This window comes from Mastigoproctus giganteus, chromosome 12 (genome assembly GCF_048544385.1).
Source record: "Mastigoproctus giganteus isolate SK-2022 chromosome 12, ASM4854438v1, whole genome shotgun sequence".
NCBI classification, from domain to species: Eukaryota; Metazoa; Arthropoda; class Arachnida; order Uropygi; family Thelyphonidae; genus Mastigoproctus; species Mastigoproctus giganteus.
In genome coordinates this window covers 46,782,468-46,801,742 of record NC_143586.1, presented here as the reverse complement: position 1 = coordinate 46,801,742, position 19,275 = coordinate 46,782,468, and the positions used below count along the sequence as shown (strand labels likewise).

General features: G+C 37.1%; 1 protein-coding gene across 3 annotated transcripts in view; it reads right to left on the bottom strand.

Moving 5' to 3' along the window:
- The window catches only part of Actn (alpha actinin), a 307,581-nt gene that overhangs the window by 53,138 nt on the left and 235,168 nt on the right, over nucleotides 1-19,275 (bottom strand). For all 3 annotated transcript variants that reach the window (XM_090386850.1, XM_090386853.1, XM_090386851.1), the window contains 2 exons: nucleotides 10,916-10,993; nucleotides 5,340-5,498 (listed from right to left, as the gene is read on the bottom strand). In XM_090386850.1, coding sequence (XP_090242976.1) covers nucleotides 5,340-5,498; nucleotides 10,916-10,993 — 237 coding nt within the window. The remainder of the gene's footprint in view (nucleotides 1-5,339; nucleotides 5,499-10,915; nucleotides 10,994-19,275) is intronic.

Below are 19,275 nucleotides of genomic sequence, written 5' to 3'. Positions count from 1 at the left end.
ATAGAAAAGACTGTAAAATAATATTTACAAAAAACTTAATTATTTACAAAAAAATAAACTATAACAAAAATAAAATAAGTAAATAAGTTAAAATGCATTAAAATATAAATATAAAAGCGATAAAAAGACGATAAAAAACACTATTAGAGCTTTCGGAGGTGTCTGCCTCCTTCCTCAGTAATAGCGAGACTTAAGCGACACGTCCTTAAATACCAGGTTCACGGCACACGTGGATGACCAGGCGCATACTCAGCATTCCTTTCACTTGTACCAGAACCAGAAGTGGTCTGGAGACGTGGAAAATTAAAATGTTTATCTCTGGCCAAAACCACCGCCTCAAAAAGGGGGTGAAGCCTAACTCCCCTGTCTCTGTTCATACTATTGTTACCAGAGGATCCAATCCACAAGACTTTCCAGCCACTTGCGGTCCCAGAATCTATGCGCCCGGTCAAGGATGACAGTGTTGTCAGGGGAGATCTGGTGTTGTTTTTCCCCAATAGTGCTCGGCAATGGCGGATTTATTGAGCTCTGCGGTCCGTATCACTCGTGAATGTTCCCCCAGACGGTCCTTGAGATGCCGTCCTGTCTCCCCCACGTAACATTCCCCACAATCCGGGCATGTGATCTCATATACGACCCCACTACTAGAATTCCTAGTAATGGGGTCTTTGACCTGTGACACTACTGTGTGCAACCTCCGGCCCGGAAGCTGCACACAGCGTGTCTGAAAGTCGCGAAGCATCCTCGCAATGCGATCTGACAGGCCCAGATAGTAGGGAACATACACTGTGGTAAGCGGTACAGGCGGAACTACCCGATTGGGCTCTTCCTCTCTGTTGTATTCATCACTGACCCTCTGGGGGTAACCGCACCTCATAAGATCCGTCATGATTTGCCTAATTTCTTTCTCCCCCTCCTCAGGGGTACTGCAGTGTGTTCTCACCCTACCCAAAAGTGCTCTGGCCACACTATTTTTATGTTGGACAGTCTGTGCCATCCTATAATGTGTGTACTGGCCCCTACACATTGGTTTCCTATAAACCTTAGTTCTAAGTCTGGGGCCTTCCCTATATACCATTATGTCCAGAAACGGGACATAATGGTATATAGGGTATCTACCTCCGAAGTGAATTTTATAAAGGGGGAGAAACCAATGAGAAACGAGACCACACCTTCCTCTCTCCCCTTCTTTACAATAGTAAACGTGTCATCAACATATCGTTTCCACTTACGCATAGGGAACTCCAATCTCGCAAAAACCCTATTCTCAAATTCTTCCATAGCCAGATTTGCAACAATGCCGCTGATTGGAGAACCCATGGCTGTACCGTGAACCTGTTTATACATCACTCCTTGGAAAACCAAGGTTGTAATAGAAAGACATAATTCAACAGCACCACATATATCTTCTATGTTTAGGTGGGATCTAGCACTTAAGGTATTATCCTTTTGTAAAGCCAACCTCACACATTCTACCCCATGTGCTATGGGGATACACGTAAATAATGATATAACATCTAATGACATCGTCATCTCGTCCTCCCCTATTTCTTGACTCCTTACAAAGTTCACAAATTCTGCGCTGTCTCCAATGACCAACGTGGACTGCCCCACAACCGGGGAAATCAGCTGCGCCAGATATTTTGATAAAGCATACGTAGGGCTACCAATGAAGGAAACTATGGGCCGTAATGGAACATTCTCCTTGTGTGTCTTAGGTAACCCATAAAATCTGGGCAGTCGACACCCTGTTGCATGCATGGACCAATACTTGTCCTTTACAGAATCTATGCATGCGACACCCTGTTGCATGCATAGATTCTGGGACCGCAAGTGGCTGGAAAGTCTGTGGATTGGATCCTCTGGTAACAATAGTATGAACAGAGACAGGGGAGTTAGGCTTCACCCCCTTTTTGAGGCGGTGGTTTTTGTGAACTTTGCGGAATTTGTGAACTTTGTAAGGAGTCAAGAAATAGGGGAGGACGAGATGATGATGTCATTAGATGTTATATCATTATTTATGTGTATCCCCATAGCACATGGGGTAGAATGTGTGAGGTTGGCTTTACAAAAGGATAATACCTTAAGTGCTAGATCCCACCTAAACATAGAAGATATATGTGGTGCTGTTGAATTATGTCTTTCTAGTACAACCTTGGTTTTCCAAGGAGTGATGTATAAACAGGTTCATGGTACAGCCATGGGTTCTCCAATCAGTGCCATTGTTGCAAATCTGGCTATGGAGGAATTTGAGAATAGGGTTTTTGCTAGATTGGAGTTCCCTATGCGTAAGTGGAAACGATATGTTGATGACACGTTTACTATTGTAAAGAAGGGGAGAGAGGAAGATGTGGTCTCGTTTCTCATTGGTTTCTCCCCCTTTATAAAATTCACTTCGGAGGTAGAAATAGATGGTACCCTCTCATTTCTGGACATAATGGTATATAGGGAAGGCCCCAGACTTAGAACTAAGGTTTATAGGAAACCAATGTGTAGGGGCCAGTACACACATTATAGGACGGCACAGACTGTCCAACATAAAAATAGTGTGGCCAGAGCACTTTTGGGTAGGGTGAGAACACACTGCAGTACCCCTGAGGAGGGGGAGAAAGAAATTAGGCAAATCATGACGGATCTTATGAGGTGCGGTTACCCCCAGAGGGTCATTGATGAATACAACAGAGAGGAAGAGCCCAATCGGGTAGTTCCGCCTGTACCGCTTACCACAGTGTATGTTCCCTACTATCCGGGCCTGTCAGATCGCATTGCGAAGATGCTTCGCGACTTTCAGACACGCTGTGTGCAGCTTCCGGGCCGGAGGTTGCACACAGTAGTGTCACAGGTCAAAGACCCCATTACTAGGGATTCTAGTAGTGGGGTCGTATATGAGATCACATGCCCGGATTGTGGGGAATGTTACGTGGGGGAGACAGGACGGCATCTCAAGGACCGTCTGGGGGAACATTCACGAGTGATATGGACCGCAGAGCTCAATAAATCTGCCATTGCCGAGCACTATTGGGGAAAAACAACACCAGATCTCCCCTGACAACACTGTCATCCTTGACCGGGCGCATAGATTCTGGGACCGCAAGTGGCTGGAAAGTCTGTGGATTGGATCCTCTGGTAACAATAGTATGAACAGAGACAGGGGAGTTAGGCTTCACCCCCTTTTTGAGGCGGTGGTTTTGGCCAGAGATAAACGTTTTAATTTTCCACGTCTCCAGACCACTTCCGGTTCTGGTACAAGTGAAAGGAATGCTGAGTATGCGCCTGGTCATCCACGTGTGCCGTGAACCTGGTATTTAAGGATGTGTCGCTTAAGTCTCACTATTACTGAGGAAGGAGGCAGACACCTCCGAAAGTTCTAATAGTGTTTTTTATCGTCTTTTTATCGCTTTTATATTTATATTTTAATGCATTTTAACTTATTTTATTTTTGTTATAGTTTATTTTTTTGTAAATAATTAAAAGTTTTTTGTAAATATTATTTTACAGTCTTTTCTATCATTTTATTTTATTTCATTATTCAATCAGTCATAAACGGTTGGTGTGTGTGTTTACAGGAATCCAATTAAGCAGCTGTGGAATTAGGTGGAACAAGCTCTTTGGAGTAGAGATCTGTGATCATCCAATTTTCAACAACTATGGGAAGCAACCAGTCAACATGGAATGGCATTCTTGTGACATGCTTTCAATACCTCATGAGTCCAAGTCAAGATATATCCAGCCTGAGAGTCATTATTAGGTAAGTGTACCCAATAAAGTAAGTAGCTACTCAGTGCATTGTACATAAATGATGTGCACATTGCTATGATATTACAAATCACTTTTCTGGACTATCAGCCTTCCATTCGCTATTTTCCTCCATGCTATCCCATTTCCCATTTTATATCTTTTGTGCTAATTAGAGTAAGCTCTTTTTCTTCTAATGCTTACTTGAGATCAATACACCTTCCTCTTGGTATATCTCTGGTTATTTTGATCTGTCTAGCTAATCTCCCTTCTCCTTTCTTTGTGACCAAATCATCTTAGGTTTGTTTTACTTCTGTTTATTTGGATATTTGAAGATTTTTGATTTTCTCACTTTTAATAAGGCATAATAATTTTATTTATTTTTCTTAAAACCTCCAGTTCAGAACTGAAGGTTTCTTTAAATCTTCTTTAATTGGTTTCCTGTACATCCTGTTTTACTTATTCTAATCTTCCATCTTCATTAAAAGTGACTGTTCCTAGATACACAAAATTAGCAACTTGATTCTATTTTTTTGCTATTTGGTCTACACTCACATTTTCTACAATCTAAATTTTCCTGATCTTTCCCAACTTTCTTAAATTTTGACTTTTTAATAACTAAATTATCTAAATTTGTTCAGAGATTCTTCTAGAGTTTGTAAGCTACTATTGAACAGCACATCATTTACATATAATAACATAATTTTTACATCTCCCACACTAAGCTTTGTCAGTAACTTACATTCTTTTATTAAATGGCTTTATTAAAAGGCCAAAAAACTGTGATGAGTATAATGGTATAATGAAAAACTACAAAGGCAGGTGGAGTGTGCCAATGGATGAGAATGTTTTATAATGGTGGACTTTTACTGAAACTTTGTGGGTTGATCACTCATTCACTAGCAGAAATTTTCTAGATGAACGTTTTCTACAGATGTTGGAGAGGCAACAAAAGAAAATACTACTGTTGATCTGATTATCAGTAATGACTCATCATGCATTAAAATAACCAGATAAAGGAATGTACTAGGTGGTCAATTTTATTGAAAATATCTCTGTAGATCTAAATGTATTTCCTACTCTGATATTTAAATTTGCAACAAATGCTGTTCTTTTTTAGTTAGTTTAGCCTTTTTTTTTTTTTTTTTTTAAGTTTCTATGCTTTTTTATGAGATATTAAAGAATTATTCTATTTCAATTTTTTTAATCAATCTTAATATTATCCAATGCATGTGATGCATAATTGAAATTTCCCTCTTAAAAACAGTACTCGGTAATCTTATAATTAATAAAAAATGTAAATTTATATGCTGAAATAAATGCCAATTGCATTTCTGATTATCTATTCAAATAAAAATGCATTCAAATCAGTATAATGAAAATAATGCATAAACTTTCCTGAAGCAAGTCTGTAACTAATTAAAAAACATCCTGTTTTTGAATCCCTAATGAAACATAATGAAATAAAAATTTCTCTCATTGCATTTACCCTCATATACAATTTCTTCCTAGAAATTAGATAATGAGGATAAAAAGCTTAATTTTTTTATGATTAGTGCACAGTTATTAAGAAATGCTAGTGGATTGATAAATAAAGCACTTACAATGGCAGTAAGCATAGTGTAAGGATTTTCGATACCACCAGGAACTTGGCACTGAGTGGCAATTGTTTGAACTTCTTGAGAAAGTGCTACAATAGACTTGTGCTCTTTGTCAGCTTCTCCTAGAGTTTGTTTGAACTGTTCATGTGCATCTATTAGCCCCTGAAATATAAAGTTAATGGAAAAGCAGAACTGAAATAAATGCTGAGTAAAATTCTAGAGCTACAATATGCATTAATAATATAAATTCATGTGTTCAAATTAAATTTAAAATATTTAGCTGGATACTGAACGGGAACTAGAGCCACAGGCAGAGGTTAAAGTGATTCTTGGATTGCTACTATTGGTACATGTAGCAGCCTGGAAAGCAAGGTGTCTGGGATTTCAGGCCCTACTGTGGGTCATCATGGAACAAATAAATATGTGAGCTGTGTTAGGGTAACTAAGAGTAAGAACACATGCAGGTATATTTGCATGTACACTAAATGCTAGGAGCATTGCAAAATACATTTGATGAATTTTAAGTACTGCTTTAGTTGTTGAATGCAGACATTGTAGGAATAGCAGAGACATGGTGTCACTCAGACATAAGTGATGTTGAATTTGAATATGGGGAGTACAATGTATACAGGTAGGACAGACAGCTTGATTAAGAACACTTGCATGTACACTTATACTAGGAGCATTGCAAATAAATATGATAAACTTGAAATACTGATTAAATCATCGAATGCAGATATTGTAGATATAGGTAAGACATATCACTCAGACATAAGTGGTATTGAATTTTAACATGGGGACTACAATGTATACAGGAAGGACAGACAGCTTAATGTCTATGGGTTAACTGTTGATGACCCTGCTCAGGCTGCAGACAAAATGAATAGGTATTTTGCATCTACATTCACACATGAGGAATTCTTTAGGAAAGAAGATGCCAGAAGTTTATCAAACTCTAATGAGGAGTTAGATTGCTTTGTGATAACTGAAAGGAAAGTGGAGGAGAAACTGTTGAGGATGGACATAAAAAAAAAGCACCTGGGGTGGATAGAATCTATTCAATTATATTAAGGGAGGCAGCAAAGGAGGTAAGCAAACACTTAGCCATAATTATGAGAGCATCCTTGAATTCAGGGAAGGTCCTTATGGACTGGAGAAGTGTGAGTATACCCTAATTCATAAAGGGGGTAACAAAAGAACAGTTGAGTAATTACAAACCTGTTAACTTAACGTCTGTTCCTGGGAAAATAATGGAATCACTGGTTAAATAAGTAATGCAAGACCATTTGGACAGGCATATAATTGTACTGCAATCACAGCATGCATTTGTCAAGGGGCAGTCTTGTCTAACTAACCTGATAGGTTAGTATGATGCAGTGACCAAGGAAGTGAATGCAAAAAATAACTTTGACATCATATACTTGGATTTCAGGAAGGCTTTTGATACTGTTGCACATAAAAGACTGTTGTACAAACTGGAGCAATGTGGCATTAAGGGCATGTTACTGCTAGGATAAAGGGATGGTTAAGTGGAAGAAGACAGAGTGGTTATCAACGGGCACCACTCTTCGTGGACTAATGTTATTAGTGGAGTTTCCCAGGGTTCATTGTTGTTTTCAATATTTATCAATGATATGATGAAGGTATAGCAGGCTTAATGTCTAAGTTTGGCAGGTTGGTTGATGACAGTCATCAGGGTGAGTTACTGCACCAGGATCTAGGAAAATTGGGTTGATGGGCTGAAAAATGGCAGTTTAACATTGACAAATCCAAGGTACTGCATATGGGTAGCAGTAACCCTAGAGTAACTTATCAACTCAGGGTAGTGGAGGATGAAAATGACCTTGGAGTAATTGTCAGTCATATTCAGTCAGACAAGAAATTCTCTAAGCAGTGCAGACATGCTGTGAGGTCAGTTCACAGCATTTTGTCAATGACATACAGAAGCTTTGCTAGCAGGGATAAGGAAGTGCTCATCCTTTTGTACAAGGCCACATCTAAGAGTACTGTATACAGGTCCGGAGGCCTCACTTTAGGGAGGATGTAGATCTGCTGGAATGGGTGCAGAGAAGGGCAACCAGATTGGGGAAGGAAACAAAAGAGTGCTCTTACCTGCTCTTACCTATAAAGGCTTCAGTTCTGCAAATTGTAGCATCTCAAGATCAGGCACCTGCGGGAAGGTCTAATTGAGCCTTGAATGGATTGAGTAAGCTGAATAATAATGGTATTCTTCCACTTGTTGAGACTACATACATGAGGGGTCATACATTCAAGTTCAGGAAGGATGGTTGCAGGATAGATGTGTAGAAGTTTGCCTTCAGCCAGCGGGTCACTGATTGTTGGAACAGGCTTCCATTTATTATTGTGAAAGTGGATGGGTTGAATAAATTCAACAGAGAATTAGACAAATTCTTGGAGTATACGGATGGGTGAACTGTTTTTTTTTTTTTTTTTTTTGCTGATGATATATAAGCTTGCTTTCTTGCACCATCTGCCGTTATTGCCATTAGTACTACTACTCTTAACCATTAGCTCATTTCAATGCGGATTTATTCATTCAATTAATAATATGTTACCCATACAATGACAAATCACCAGTTAGGGTTCACTAATATTCTGAAACCAATCATTAGTGAATCAAAAATGCACCATAATATACTTAAGAAAACAAAGAAATAATAATAAAAAGAAACTAAATGTAAAATAAAAAAAAAAACAGAATACAGTCATGAGATTCAAATTTAATGGTCAAAAGCTATGAATAGGCAAAGTGCACCATTCTTGTAAAGAGGACATGTGATCATTGCTGCTAGCAACTAGAAATATAGGAAACTGTCTGTTTTGCATGTAATTTCTCATTTCTAGGAAGTGCTGAAAGCTTACACTCTAGGTGGACAAAGATAAAGTAACCTGGTGACTTCATATTTGAATATATTTATCCAAGAACAGTAGCACAGATTCCTTAATTCCTGTTGAGCATTTTGGAAAAATATATTGAAAGAAAAAGCCATAAGATCAGTTTCTCAGCAACAATCAATTATTGTTTAAAGGAGTAATCTTGCTGTTTATTGTTCTCTTTGAATTGCTCCTAGGTATGAAATGTAGGCAACGTTCATTGCCTACATTTCATACCTAGGAGCAGCAGTCTATGATAAAAAGAATAACTTCCACTATTACATTCCCTTCATGCATCAGCTTTAATCATATGTCCTCCTGCCGACCGGGCTAGCCGGGTGAGTAAAGTGCCTGCCTGGCAACCCAAAGGTCGTGGGTTCGAATCCCGCCTCGGGCTTAGATCAAAGTACTGCAAAAACCTTGGGAAGTGCATTATGGCCACAGAGGCCGATGCGCCAACAACTACAAAAAAAAAAAAAAAAAGTCCTCCTCATAAAAACAGAGGATGTAACGGTTACTCTGAAGTATTCAATTTGACGAGTTCCAGCATATCTTTAATTCAAATGTCTGATATATAGATGCATCTGAGTAATATTTATCAGTGAATATATCTGTATTATTTTTTCTAAACAAAGTGAAGTTGTGGCTGCTATTTCTTTAAAGAATTTTAGTCTAAAAGTCCAAGTGATGTTTTGTAATAGTCAAGTCTCTGATTACCTAAATCCTATTACTTGATTTTATTGTACAGAAATATTTTAAGTGACACTTATAGCCTTCAAAGACTGAACATAAGAGATTTTTCCCCTTTAATATGTGAAAAACCATGTTTCCTTAAATTCACATACATAAAAATATATCACATAAGGTAATGTTCTGTCAGCAATGCTACTAAAAAGTAACTGTTTTAGTATAGGTAATGCAGCAATACTTCCTGTATTGTGCCAATGTTTATGCCACTGCATAGCTCCTTAGAAAGTCAAGGCATCAAGCAGTGTCAAAGATTACTGGTGCCTTTACCAATTCTTTGTGTCATGACTAAACTTTAAGGAAAGTATTGTATGGACTAGCAGAATCATGAAGTATTATTACACAATTCTGCTAGTTCAGAGAGAAAAAATGGGGAATCAGTATTACTCCCCAGTGCCTTCTTCGATGGCACAAAAACTTTTCACAAATTGTGTGAAAAAACTAACCAGATACCAAAATTATTTGACATATGCACAAAATTAGTGCCAGTGAAGACTTTTCAAAATAATAAATTGAAAGATAATATTACATCTGTATTGGTTGAACAGAGCTATTTGTTTTACTAAAGAGGGGAACACTGTTTTTAAGAAAAGCTAAGACTGCTAAAGGGGGGTGATTCCTTCTTCAGTTGCAACAAAAATCAGTGAAAAACAAATGAATTGATGATCCAGTGCTCATCTGAAGATTTAATGTGTGTTTGACTTTTAGGATTCCTCAAAGACAATATAAGATATTATATTTCTAAGCTGAGCATAAAACATGATTATAACTCTATAAATGACCTCTAATATTAATCAGCTTGAGTTGTTCGGGATTTGCACTGTAAATCTATGGTCATAAGACATTAATACACTGTCTATATTGCCTATTCTGTGGATAGCGGAGAGTGAAAAACTAGAATTTATAAGGAGAAAATCAATTCAATCCATGCTTGAGACAACTAACTTTACCATGTGAAGAATACCATAAAACCTTCTCTTGTCTTAAAAACAATTTTAACAATCTTAAAAATAATTATAACTTCTCTCTGCAAACCCCAAAGGACAGGGGGAAACCAGATTCTTCACATTTGGTCAATAAATTATTATTTATTTTTTTTTTGTTTCTGTGAGGAACAGCAGTTATCCGAGAACTATACCAGCAACCAAAATTAACCTGTCAGCAGGAATGTGGTAATAGTTACCATCCCCAGTGTCAAAAGTGTACCTTTCCTGTAGTAAAAACTTGATGTCCAATGCTGATGAAATCTTCAGAATCTTTCACACAGGGTAGAAGTCCTCTGTAACAGTACAGTAGCTTCTTCACTTGTCACTCATTTAGAGAGGTCTGGTTTTGAGTCCCATCAATCTCTGGAGGAATTTTTAAAGGTGTCTTCAATAATCGAGGCTGTAGTTAGCCCATCTCAGGCATACAGAGTAGTGTTCCCTCACTGAGTTATTCTGAGTTTTTTCAGCTTGCACAACATGAAAATCAGACCATGAACACACACCTATAGAGACATATGCAATGGTGCAACATGGTATAAGTTGCTAATATGCCTAAAACACAACAACAAATTGCAGTGGATGGAGGCTCTATATTAAATTATTTATCCTTAAGAGGCATATTTTGTTCTTTGACATCATATCAACTCACCATGTTTCCTTAGTTCAAATTCTCCATAATATTGTCATTTATTTCCTCTAAGGAACAATTGTATTATACTGTATCACATTTTTGCACAGTTTTGCTTAAAAAACAGAATGAGGATGAAATCTGTAATCTCTCCGACAACAAAGTTAATATTATATCATAACAAATGTTTTATCATACTTAAACAATTATTTTATGTATTTAAGTGAGTTGCTGCATACACATTAAAAGGAGTCTCATGACATGTAGCACACTCTGCGTATTAAAAATATACATAGAAAAAAAAATTTAGATCACATTTATACCTGAATTTCTTCCATTGTATGAACAATAAACATATCAACTAGGTCTTCACGAGCACCATCTAACCAGTTATTGAATGGCTATAAAGGAGACAACAATATTAGAAAACATTAATTTATATAATGTTAAATTATATTAGAGATTATACATAAATATTATATTTGAGATTACATAAAAAAATACATAAATTCATTTAAGAGGATTTAAAGTTATTAATATTAAAAATAATAAACAGAATAAATCAAGTTTTATTATTCTCATTAACAAGGATCTGCACTTGCAGCTAAAGTGATAGTTTTTGGAGAAATGCTATTTTAATTATGAAGAGAAAGCCATAAAAAACAATATTTTTAGATAATTATGCAAAACAAGCATATTGGCAGGAATAATACAAGAAAATAGACAGCAATGTCTGGAGTGGTGCCTTCCAAATTAAGAGAGAAAAAATAAATTAGTTAAAAAGTTAAGATGAAAAAGTTAGATATTGTATGTATAATGGTTTTAATGTACATATTCTATTATCCATCTATTTGATTATCAGTCATGGTCACGGTCCCGTACCCTGGCAGATAATTGAAGTTCTATTGTACTTTCAACTCTCAGAGTGTTAATCGCCTCAATCAAGTCTCCTACAAGCTCCCTTTTGCCAATCTCTAGGTGAGCTGTCTTTGGAACCTTTTGTGAAGTGCAATGTCTTTTTTTTTTTCAGGTGCAGTCTCCATACTTGAACATAGTATTCCAAGTGTGCTCTTACAATTGTCTCATACAAAGGGATTGTGACCTTCCTATCTTTATTGTGGAGATGGCTGACCATATTGTAACACTCAAATCTTTCTTCCTCTACTTTTTTTTTTATTTCAACCCACCAAGTGTGTAAGTTGTTCTGGGGTTGCTATTTCCCATCTTGCATTTTGCAGCACTAACTTTTGCTACTTCTTTTCTGACCATCCCTGAAGTCTAAGTCAACTTGATGAAGTGCTGATCACTAACTACTCTATTGATCTTGACATCATCTGCAAATTTTGACATTGCACCCTGCACTTCTTTGTCAGTATCATTTAGGAAAATCTAAAAACAGCAATTGTCCCAGTACTCATCTTTGGGGGAACCCACTTATGTTAGCCCAATCTGAAGAATGACTATTAATCACAACCCTCTGCCTCCTGCCCTACAACCATCCTGTGATCTATCTAAGGAGTTTTTCTTTCATTCAACACGTTCCAAGTTGTATAGTAACTTCTCATGTGGAACTAAGTCAAATGGTTTGTGAAATCCAAGTAAACAATGTAGAATTATTTCTTGCATCTAGGGACTCACTCTGTAAAAATAGCTAACCAGGTTAATTAAACATAATTTTTCCTTTACAAACCATGCCATGTTTCATTCATCATTTCATTTCTATTTAAATGATCCTGTATTACACCCTTCATGATTTTCTCTACAACTGGAGTCAGACTGACCGGTTGGTAGTTACCCACTTCACTCTATAACAGCTTTTATGTATTAGCGACATTAGCACTTCTTCAATTCAAAGGAAACTCTCTTCCAGAGTCAACACCATCATTAACCTCAATGGTTAATTATTAGGGTGCCACTGGAAAGAGACCCCCTTCCATCCTCCCTCAAAATTAATGGGTATAACTTGAGCCTTCCTCACTTTTAGGTTCAAAATTTTTTCTTAATAAACTGTCTTCCAAAATTTCAATATTGCTAAATTTCATACTATCCCACTTCTTTCCCACAGTTTCTCCTAACCATGGATTGTTTTTCTTCTGTAAATATCAGTGCAAAGTATCTGTTCAATTCATCTGCAGCACCAGATGAGTTATCTATGACTTTTCTGCACCCATTACACAAGGGACCGATCTGATTTGTTCTTCTCCTCTTCTGTGTATTCATATACATGAAAAACTCCTTGTCCCCAATCTTCTCTCTTAGCCAGCAATTTCTCATAATCTGCTTTTGCCAGCATAACCTTTTCTATGGTACTATTACAGATCAGGTTGTGGCTGTTATAAGCTTCGGTACTTTTTATTGCTCTGTAACTTTTACATGCCATCTTTATCTGTTCTATTCAACCAGCTAGTTCACTATTTGCCCATCATGGAATTCTCCTCGTGCTGTATTTTGTTAATGGCATATATTCAAGGCTTCTATGACTATAGCTTTAAAGGTATAACATAATTCTAATGTAGTTGTGCTCTGTGAGCTATCCCACCAGTTAATAGAAGTGACGTAGTACCTTAAGTTGTCATAATCTCTTTCCTGAAATTAAAATTGTTTTTGCCTTTAACAACTGCTACCTCTCTTCAGATCATTTCCCACTAATGGTTCCTGTACTGTCAGCCCTATTATGTCATCTGGTTCATGGTGATGATCTGGTATAGAAAATCCTTTCCCTAATATGCTTATACAAATAAAAGTTATCTATCTGATTCAAAAATTTTGTTTTCTATGGTAACTCTCCATTCCATTTGCTCCAATCAATTAGGTGCAAATAGAAATCACCCATAATTAGATACTCATACTCCTACAAGCCCATTCCATTTGCAAGTAGAAGCTCTCATCATAATCCTCACAATCACGTAGTCTATAGATTACTCCTGCTCTCATTATACCTTTGCTTCCAACCATTTCAAACCAAAGATTCTATACTAGCATGCATAACTTCTGAATATTGAAAATCTCTTTTGCACTTAGGCTTTTGATAAGAAGCATGGTCCACCACTCCTTCTACTTCCTTATTCTTCCTAAATACATTGCATATACTACAGTGAAACTATTCATTCTTTATTTCTGTTAGCACTATCCTATTATGCCAGCATTACTGTCCCTCACCAGGAGTTCAGATTCACTTATTTTATTGATGACACTTCTGGCTTACTGTAAACACAGTTAAGAAGTTAAGTTTTGAAGTTATTTAAGCACATTTCCCTACCATTAGCTTCCTGCTCATTTGAAACATACCTCAGATCATCTTACCAATATCAGCTGCTGTGGCAACAAACAAGAGATGTTTGGGTATATGAATGCATAGTTACATTATCCATCCCACCAGCAGTTTCCTTGAACACATAAGATATCCTCAATGATACTGGAAAAAAACCCTTGCACCATCTTTGTTCAAATGACTCTAGTCTCTACAAAACAGATTCCTTCTACCTAGTAAATAGATAGAAGGAATAAAACTTTATTCCTTCTGTGTTGGTAAACCTTTCCTTCCAAAAGCCATGCAGTTCCCTCAAGTCATGCATTAATTCACAATGCCTTCAGCACATAGTCTCTCCTATCATACCTGGGTAGAACTACAGATGTATATATATTCTGACTTGACTTACAGCAGTTTTTCCAGTATAGTCCTATATTTATCCTACAAATCATCGTTTCGTATGTGCTCAATTTCATTAGACCCCCACATGAATAATACTGTTCTCTTTACCCTTCTTAAAATCTGACCATCTTCAGATTTGGTGACATCATCAATTGTTGCTCTTGGCAAATACACTTACTGTAAAATAAGTGTCTGTCAGGAGCAAAGATATGTGAACAGAACTAGTGTCTGGTTCTACTCCACCTATCCTTATTACAAAAAATTTTACCTGTTTCCCTTAGGATGCTAAGAAAAACAGCAAAGGTTTCTTTACTTATACGAACTCTAAAAGGATGGGGATGAATCTGATTGGGCCACCTGATATCAATGGTTCGACTGTTGATGATCCTGCTCAGATAGCAAACAAACTGAATGAGTATTTTGCATCTACATTCACACATGAGGAGTTAAGGTTTTAAAATGGCAGAAGGTTATCAAATTTTAGCAGGGTGCTTAATGATTTTGTAATAACTGAGAACAAAGTGGAGGAGAAATTGTTGAAGTTAAACATAAGAAAGGCACCTGGGGTGGATGGGATCTATCCAGTTATATTAAAGGAGGTGGCAAAGGAAGTAAGCAAACCCTTAGCCATAATTATGAGAGCATCCTTGGACTCAGGGGAGGTCCCCACGGACTGGAGATGTGCAAATGTATCCCCAGTTCACAAAGGGGAATCAAAGGTTGACACAAGTAATTACAGACCAGTTAGTTTAACTTCTGTTCCGGGTAAAATAATGGAGTCACTGGTTAAAGATGCATCGCAAGATCATCTAGACAAGACTGCAGAAATAATTCAGACACAGCATGGGCTTGTTAAGGGAAAGTCTTGTCTGACAAATTTGATTGGATATTATGATGTGGTTATGATGCAACAAATAATTTTGATATCATATACAGTAAACCCCCCGCTATTCGCGGGGGTTACGTTCCTGAGAAATGTCGCGAATACCGAAATCGCGAATACTGAGTTATGGCTCCCACAGTAATAAAGGGGTTCCGTTCCAAAGTATGAAATATATAAGAAAAACTAGTCTAAAATTTTGTCTATGTATGTATTATATGTACCTTCATAATATGACTATGTACATAGACAATACATAGTGAAATGCACGCATATGGCATCGAAATGAAAATAAGAAACAATTTAACATTAAATGTAATATTTATTAGAAATTTCAAACAAATCTTTCAAACCAACACCTTTGCTTGCTAGCAAAAAAAAAACCATCACGCCAGTGCTATCACTAGTTTCGCTAAAGTGTTGATAAAGGAGTTTTGCCTTTTCGCGAATGATGAGTGAACTTAATGGAATTTTATTTTGAGTTCGGTCTTCTATCCACAGATTTAAAGCTTTATCCATTTTTTCTAATTTAACATCACGAGTTACAGAGCAAATTTTTTTAAGCAATTAGCGCGTTTTCACGGACACTACGGCGGATTTTTTCTTCCGATTTCTTGATTGATCGTACCGTTGACTCATTGATTTTACGTTTTGCCACTGAGGAGACAATTTCACCATTAGAAATTTTGTCTAATAACTCAATTTTATTCGCTAATGTCATCACCTTTGATATTTTCACATTTCTCTTTTTATTTGCAGCCATATTTTTGTAGGGGTTAGAAAGAACTTGTCCACAATAAAGTCACTTTCTTCCGTTAATACACTCGTAAAAGTCTGTTTTACACTGCAAAACGGTAGATTTATCATTTTTGTAAGCATATCAATTTATAAATTGATAAATTTATTCAATTTATAAACATATAAATTAAAAGCAAACGACGAAACCTTCCATGACAAACGCATAACACATACTGATCAAGGATTAGCGAGAAACATCCACGCTCGCGTTTTTGTTTCCCCTCTCCCCCCACCTACTGAGCGCTGTTTTGACCGGGAAAGATAATTTTAGCCACGCCCATGTTTTTTATGGCGGAAAATATTCACATTTTTTTAGGTTTCATTTTATATTAAATCGGCGATCGCGAATACGCGAAACCACGAATACAGATACCGCGAATAGCGGGGGTTTACTGTACTTGGATTTCAGGAAAGCTTTTGACACTGTTGCATATGGAGGACTACTGTACAAATTGGAGCAGAATGGTATTAAGGATAAGTTGCTACAATGGATAAAAGGATGGATGAGTGGGAGAAGACAGAGGGTGGTAATCAAAGGGTGCAGCTCTTTGAGGACTAATGTTATTAGTGGAGTCCCACAGGGTTTTGTGTTGGGTCCACTGTTGTTTTGTATATTTATCAATGATACTGATGAAGGCATATCAGGCTTAGTGTCAAAGTTTGCAGATGATACAAAGGTTGGCAGGGTTGTTAATGACAGTAATGGCAGTGTGCTACTGCAACAAGATCTAGAAAATCTGTGTAGATGGGCTGAGAAGTGGCAACTGAAGTTTAACATTGACAGATGCAAAGTACTGCATATGGGTAGAAGTAACTCCAGAGAAACGTACCAACTGTGTGGTACTACACTTAAGGTGGTAGAAAACGAAAAAGACCTGGAAGTAATTATGCAGTCAGATATGAAGTTTTCTGAGCAATGCAGACAGGCTGCCAGGGCAGATCATGGGGTTTTGTCAATATACAGGAATTTTGCTAGCAGGGAAAAGGAGGTGATTGTCCCTCTGTATAAGGCAATGGTCAGGCCTTGCCTTGAGTACTGCATACAGGTCTGGAGGCCTCAACTTAGGAAGGATGTAGATTTACTTGAGCGTGTACAGAGAAGGGCAACAAGATTAGTGAGGGAATGAAGGGATCCTCTTACCAAGAGAGGCTTAAGTTCTGCAAATTGCAGCGGCTGGAGACTAGGCACCTGCGAGGTGATCTGATTGAGGTGTATAAGGCCTTGAATGAGTTGAGCACGCCGAATTCTGATGGGATTCTTTCACTTGCTCAGATTACGAACCTAAGGGGACATATAATTGAAATTGAGAAAAGACAGATGTAGAATAGATGTGCAGAAATTTGCCTTTAGCCAGCGGATGGTTAATTGTTGAAACAAACTTCCATCTGTCGTTGTGGAAGTTGATAGGTTAAATAAATTTAAGGAGGAACTGGACAAATGTTTAGAGGGAATTGTTTTGTAAATTTTTTTTTTTTTTTTTGGCTAATGCTGCATAAGCTCATATACTTGCTTTCTTGCATCACATGACACTACTACTACTATAATGGAATCTCCCAGCAGACTTAAATCCATCTGAACTAGAGCAGTCTGGACTTAATTATGATTATTCTGTTCTGAGGGATGTATTGGGATGCATAAGTTGGCAGGTTATTAGTATCTGAAGTCCTTGACAAGTTCCCAGTTACATTTGTTTTCAGGCCAAGTACCCATTTCTTCCATAAGTAAAATTCTTCTAGTAATGCACTAAGTTTTAATTTGAGATCGATACACTCCTTACATCAGACAAAGAAAAGAATTGTCAGTTGAGCTATGATATAACATCTTGGCTGACCATTAAATACATGCCTTTGGCTATATAGGTCATGAAATCGTGACTCATGTCGGACTCACATATGGCAATTTCAGTCAGTCGTGATAACCCTGTACAAAGTATTCAATATGGATCTTGTAAAAACCATGTTAAATTTACAAAAATCACAGAAAGCACTTTTTATCAAAATGTTTATGATATTATAAAAATTAATGCTTATACATGGAGAGTGAATAACTGCATATTTACTTAGGATAGGCCTAAAGTGACTTCATGGGATTTTTTAGAGATGTAATTATAGTCCAAGTTCTGACCAGAGGATAAGGCAAAATTTTGGGAATAAATAAAAGGGGGGAAAAAAAAAAAAAAAGGTCTACGTTATTGTCATCACTGTGGGATTTTAAAGTAAAGGGCAGCAAGGTTGTTGCCAATTCAGCACAATAGGCTATGGTGTGATATAACAAGATACATTAAGCAGAGATATAAATATATATCAAAGTTTATTAATAAATAAATTGAAGAGGTCACATGGCATTTAACACGTGCAGGAAAGTGATATTAATTTGGAAAGTATTACCTTCAAGTATTACCCCCCACTCCCAAACTGCACAGGATGAATATAAATTACCAAGTGATCACTATGACAAATATAAATGTAATTATAATGATTAATAAAGTTACTCTGGAGCTTGTTATTTGGTTATTTGTGAGTTTGTTTTTTTTTTTTTAGGAGAATTAGCAACTAAGGCCATATTTTTTGGCATCGTTTTTGTTATATCTCATATTGTGAATGCCTTTACAACAAGTTGTCCTGATATTGCATTACCTCGAATAAGCGAAGCTTTGCCAGTGAAGAAGTAACATTAGTTTTCTCCACTGGCGAAGCGTCACTTATTCAAGATAGTGCAATATCAGGGCAACTCATTGTGAAGGCATTCACAATATGAGATATAACAAAAACGATGCCATTTCACCTACTTTGGTGATTTACTACAAACTAAAATGATGCTATGCACTAACTTGTTTTACTGGCACTTAATTCTATGAGCAGCAGTGTAACAGCTGCATTGTTTTTATAAGCATTCTTCAGTTTAAAGTATTTACTTCACTTATAATAAATGATTTATGAAAGTGATTGAAATGTTCATGAGGCAATGGCCTGCTGGAGGAGGAGTAATGGTCTTTGAGGTATGGCCCTATTCTCTTGACCCCACTAGGGGGAAGGGGAAGGGGAATGTAAATAGAGCATATGTGAAAACCTCCCCCCCCCCTCTCTCTCTCTCTCTCTCTCTCTCTCTCTCTCTCTCTCTCACACACACACACACACACACACACACACACACACACACACACTGTGTATTTGGCATTGGATGAATAAGGATGAATCAATTTCTAGATACTTTGGTGGGCTAGGGAAAAAATTTAACCAATTCTGGGAGGAATATTCCATGGCATTTCTGATCATAAAGAAGGTGCTAGCCATTTATTACAGAACAATTTTAGAAATAAATTGAAGGCTTTAAATCAGATCAATGTGCTAAG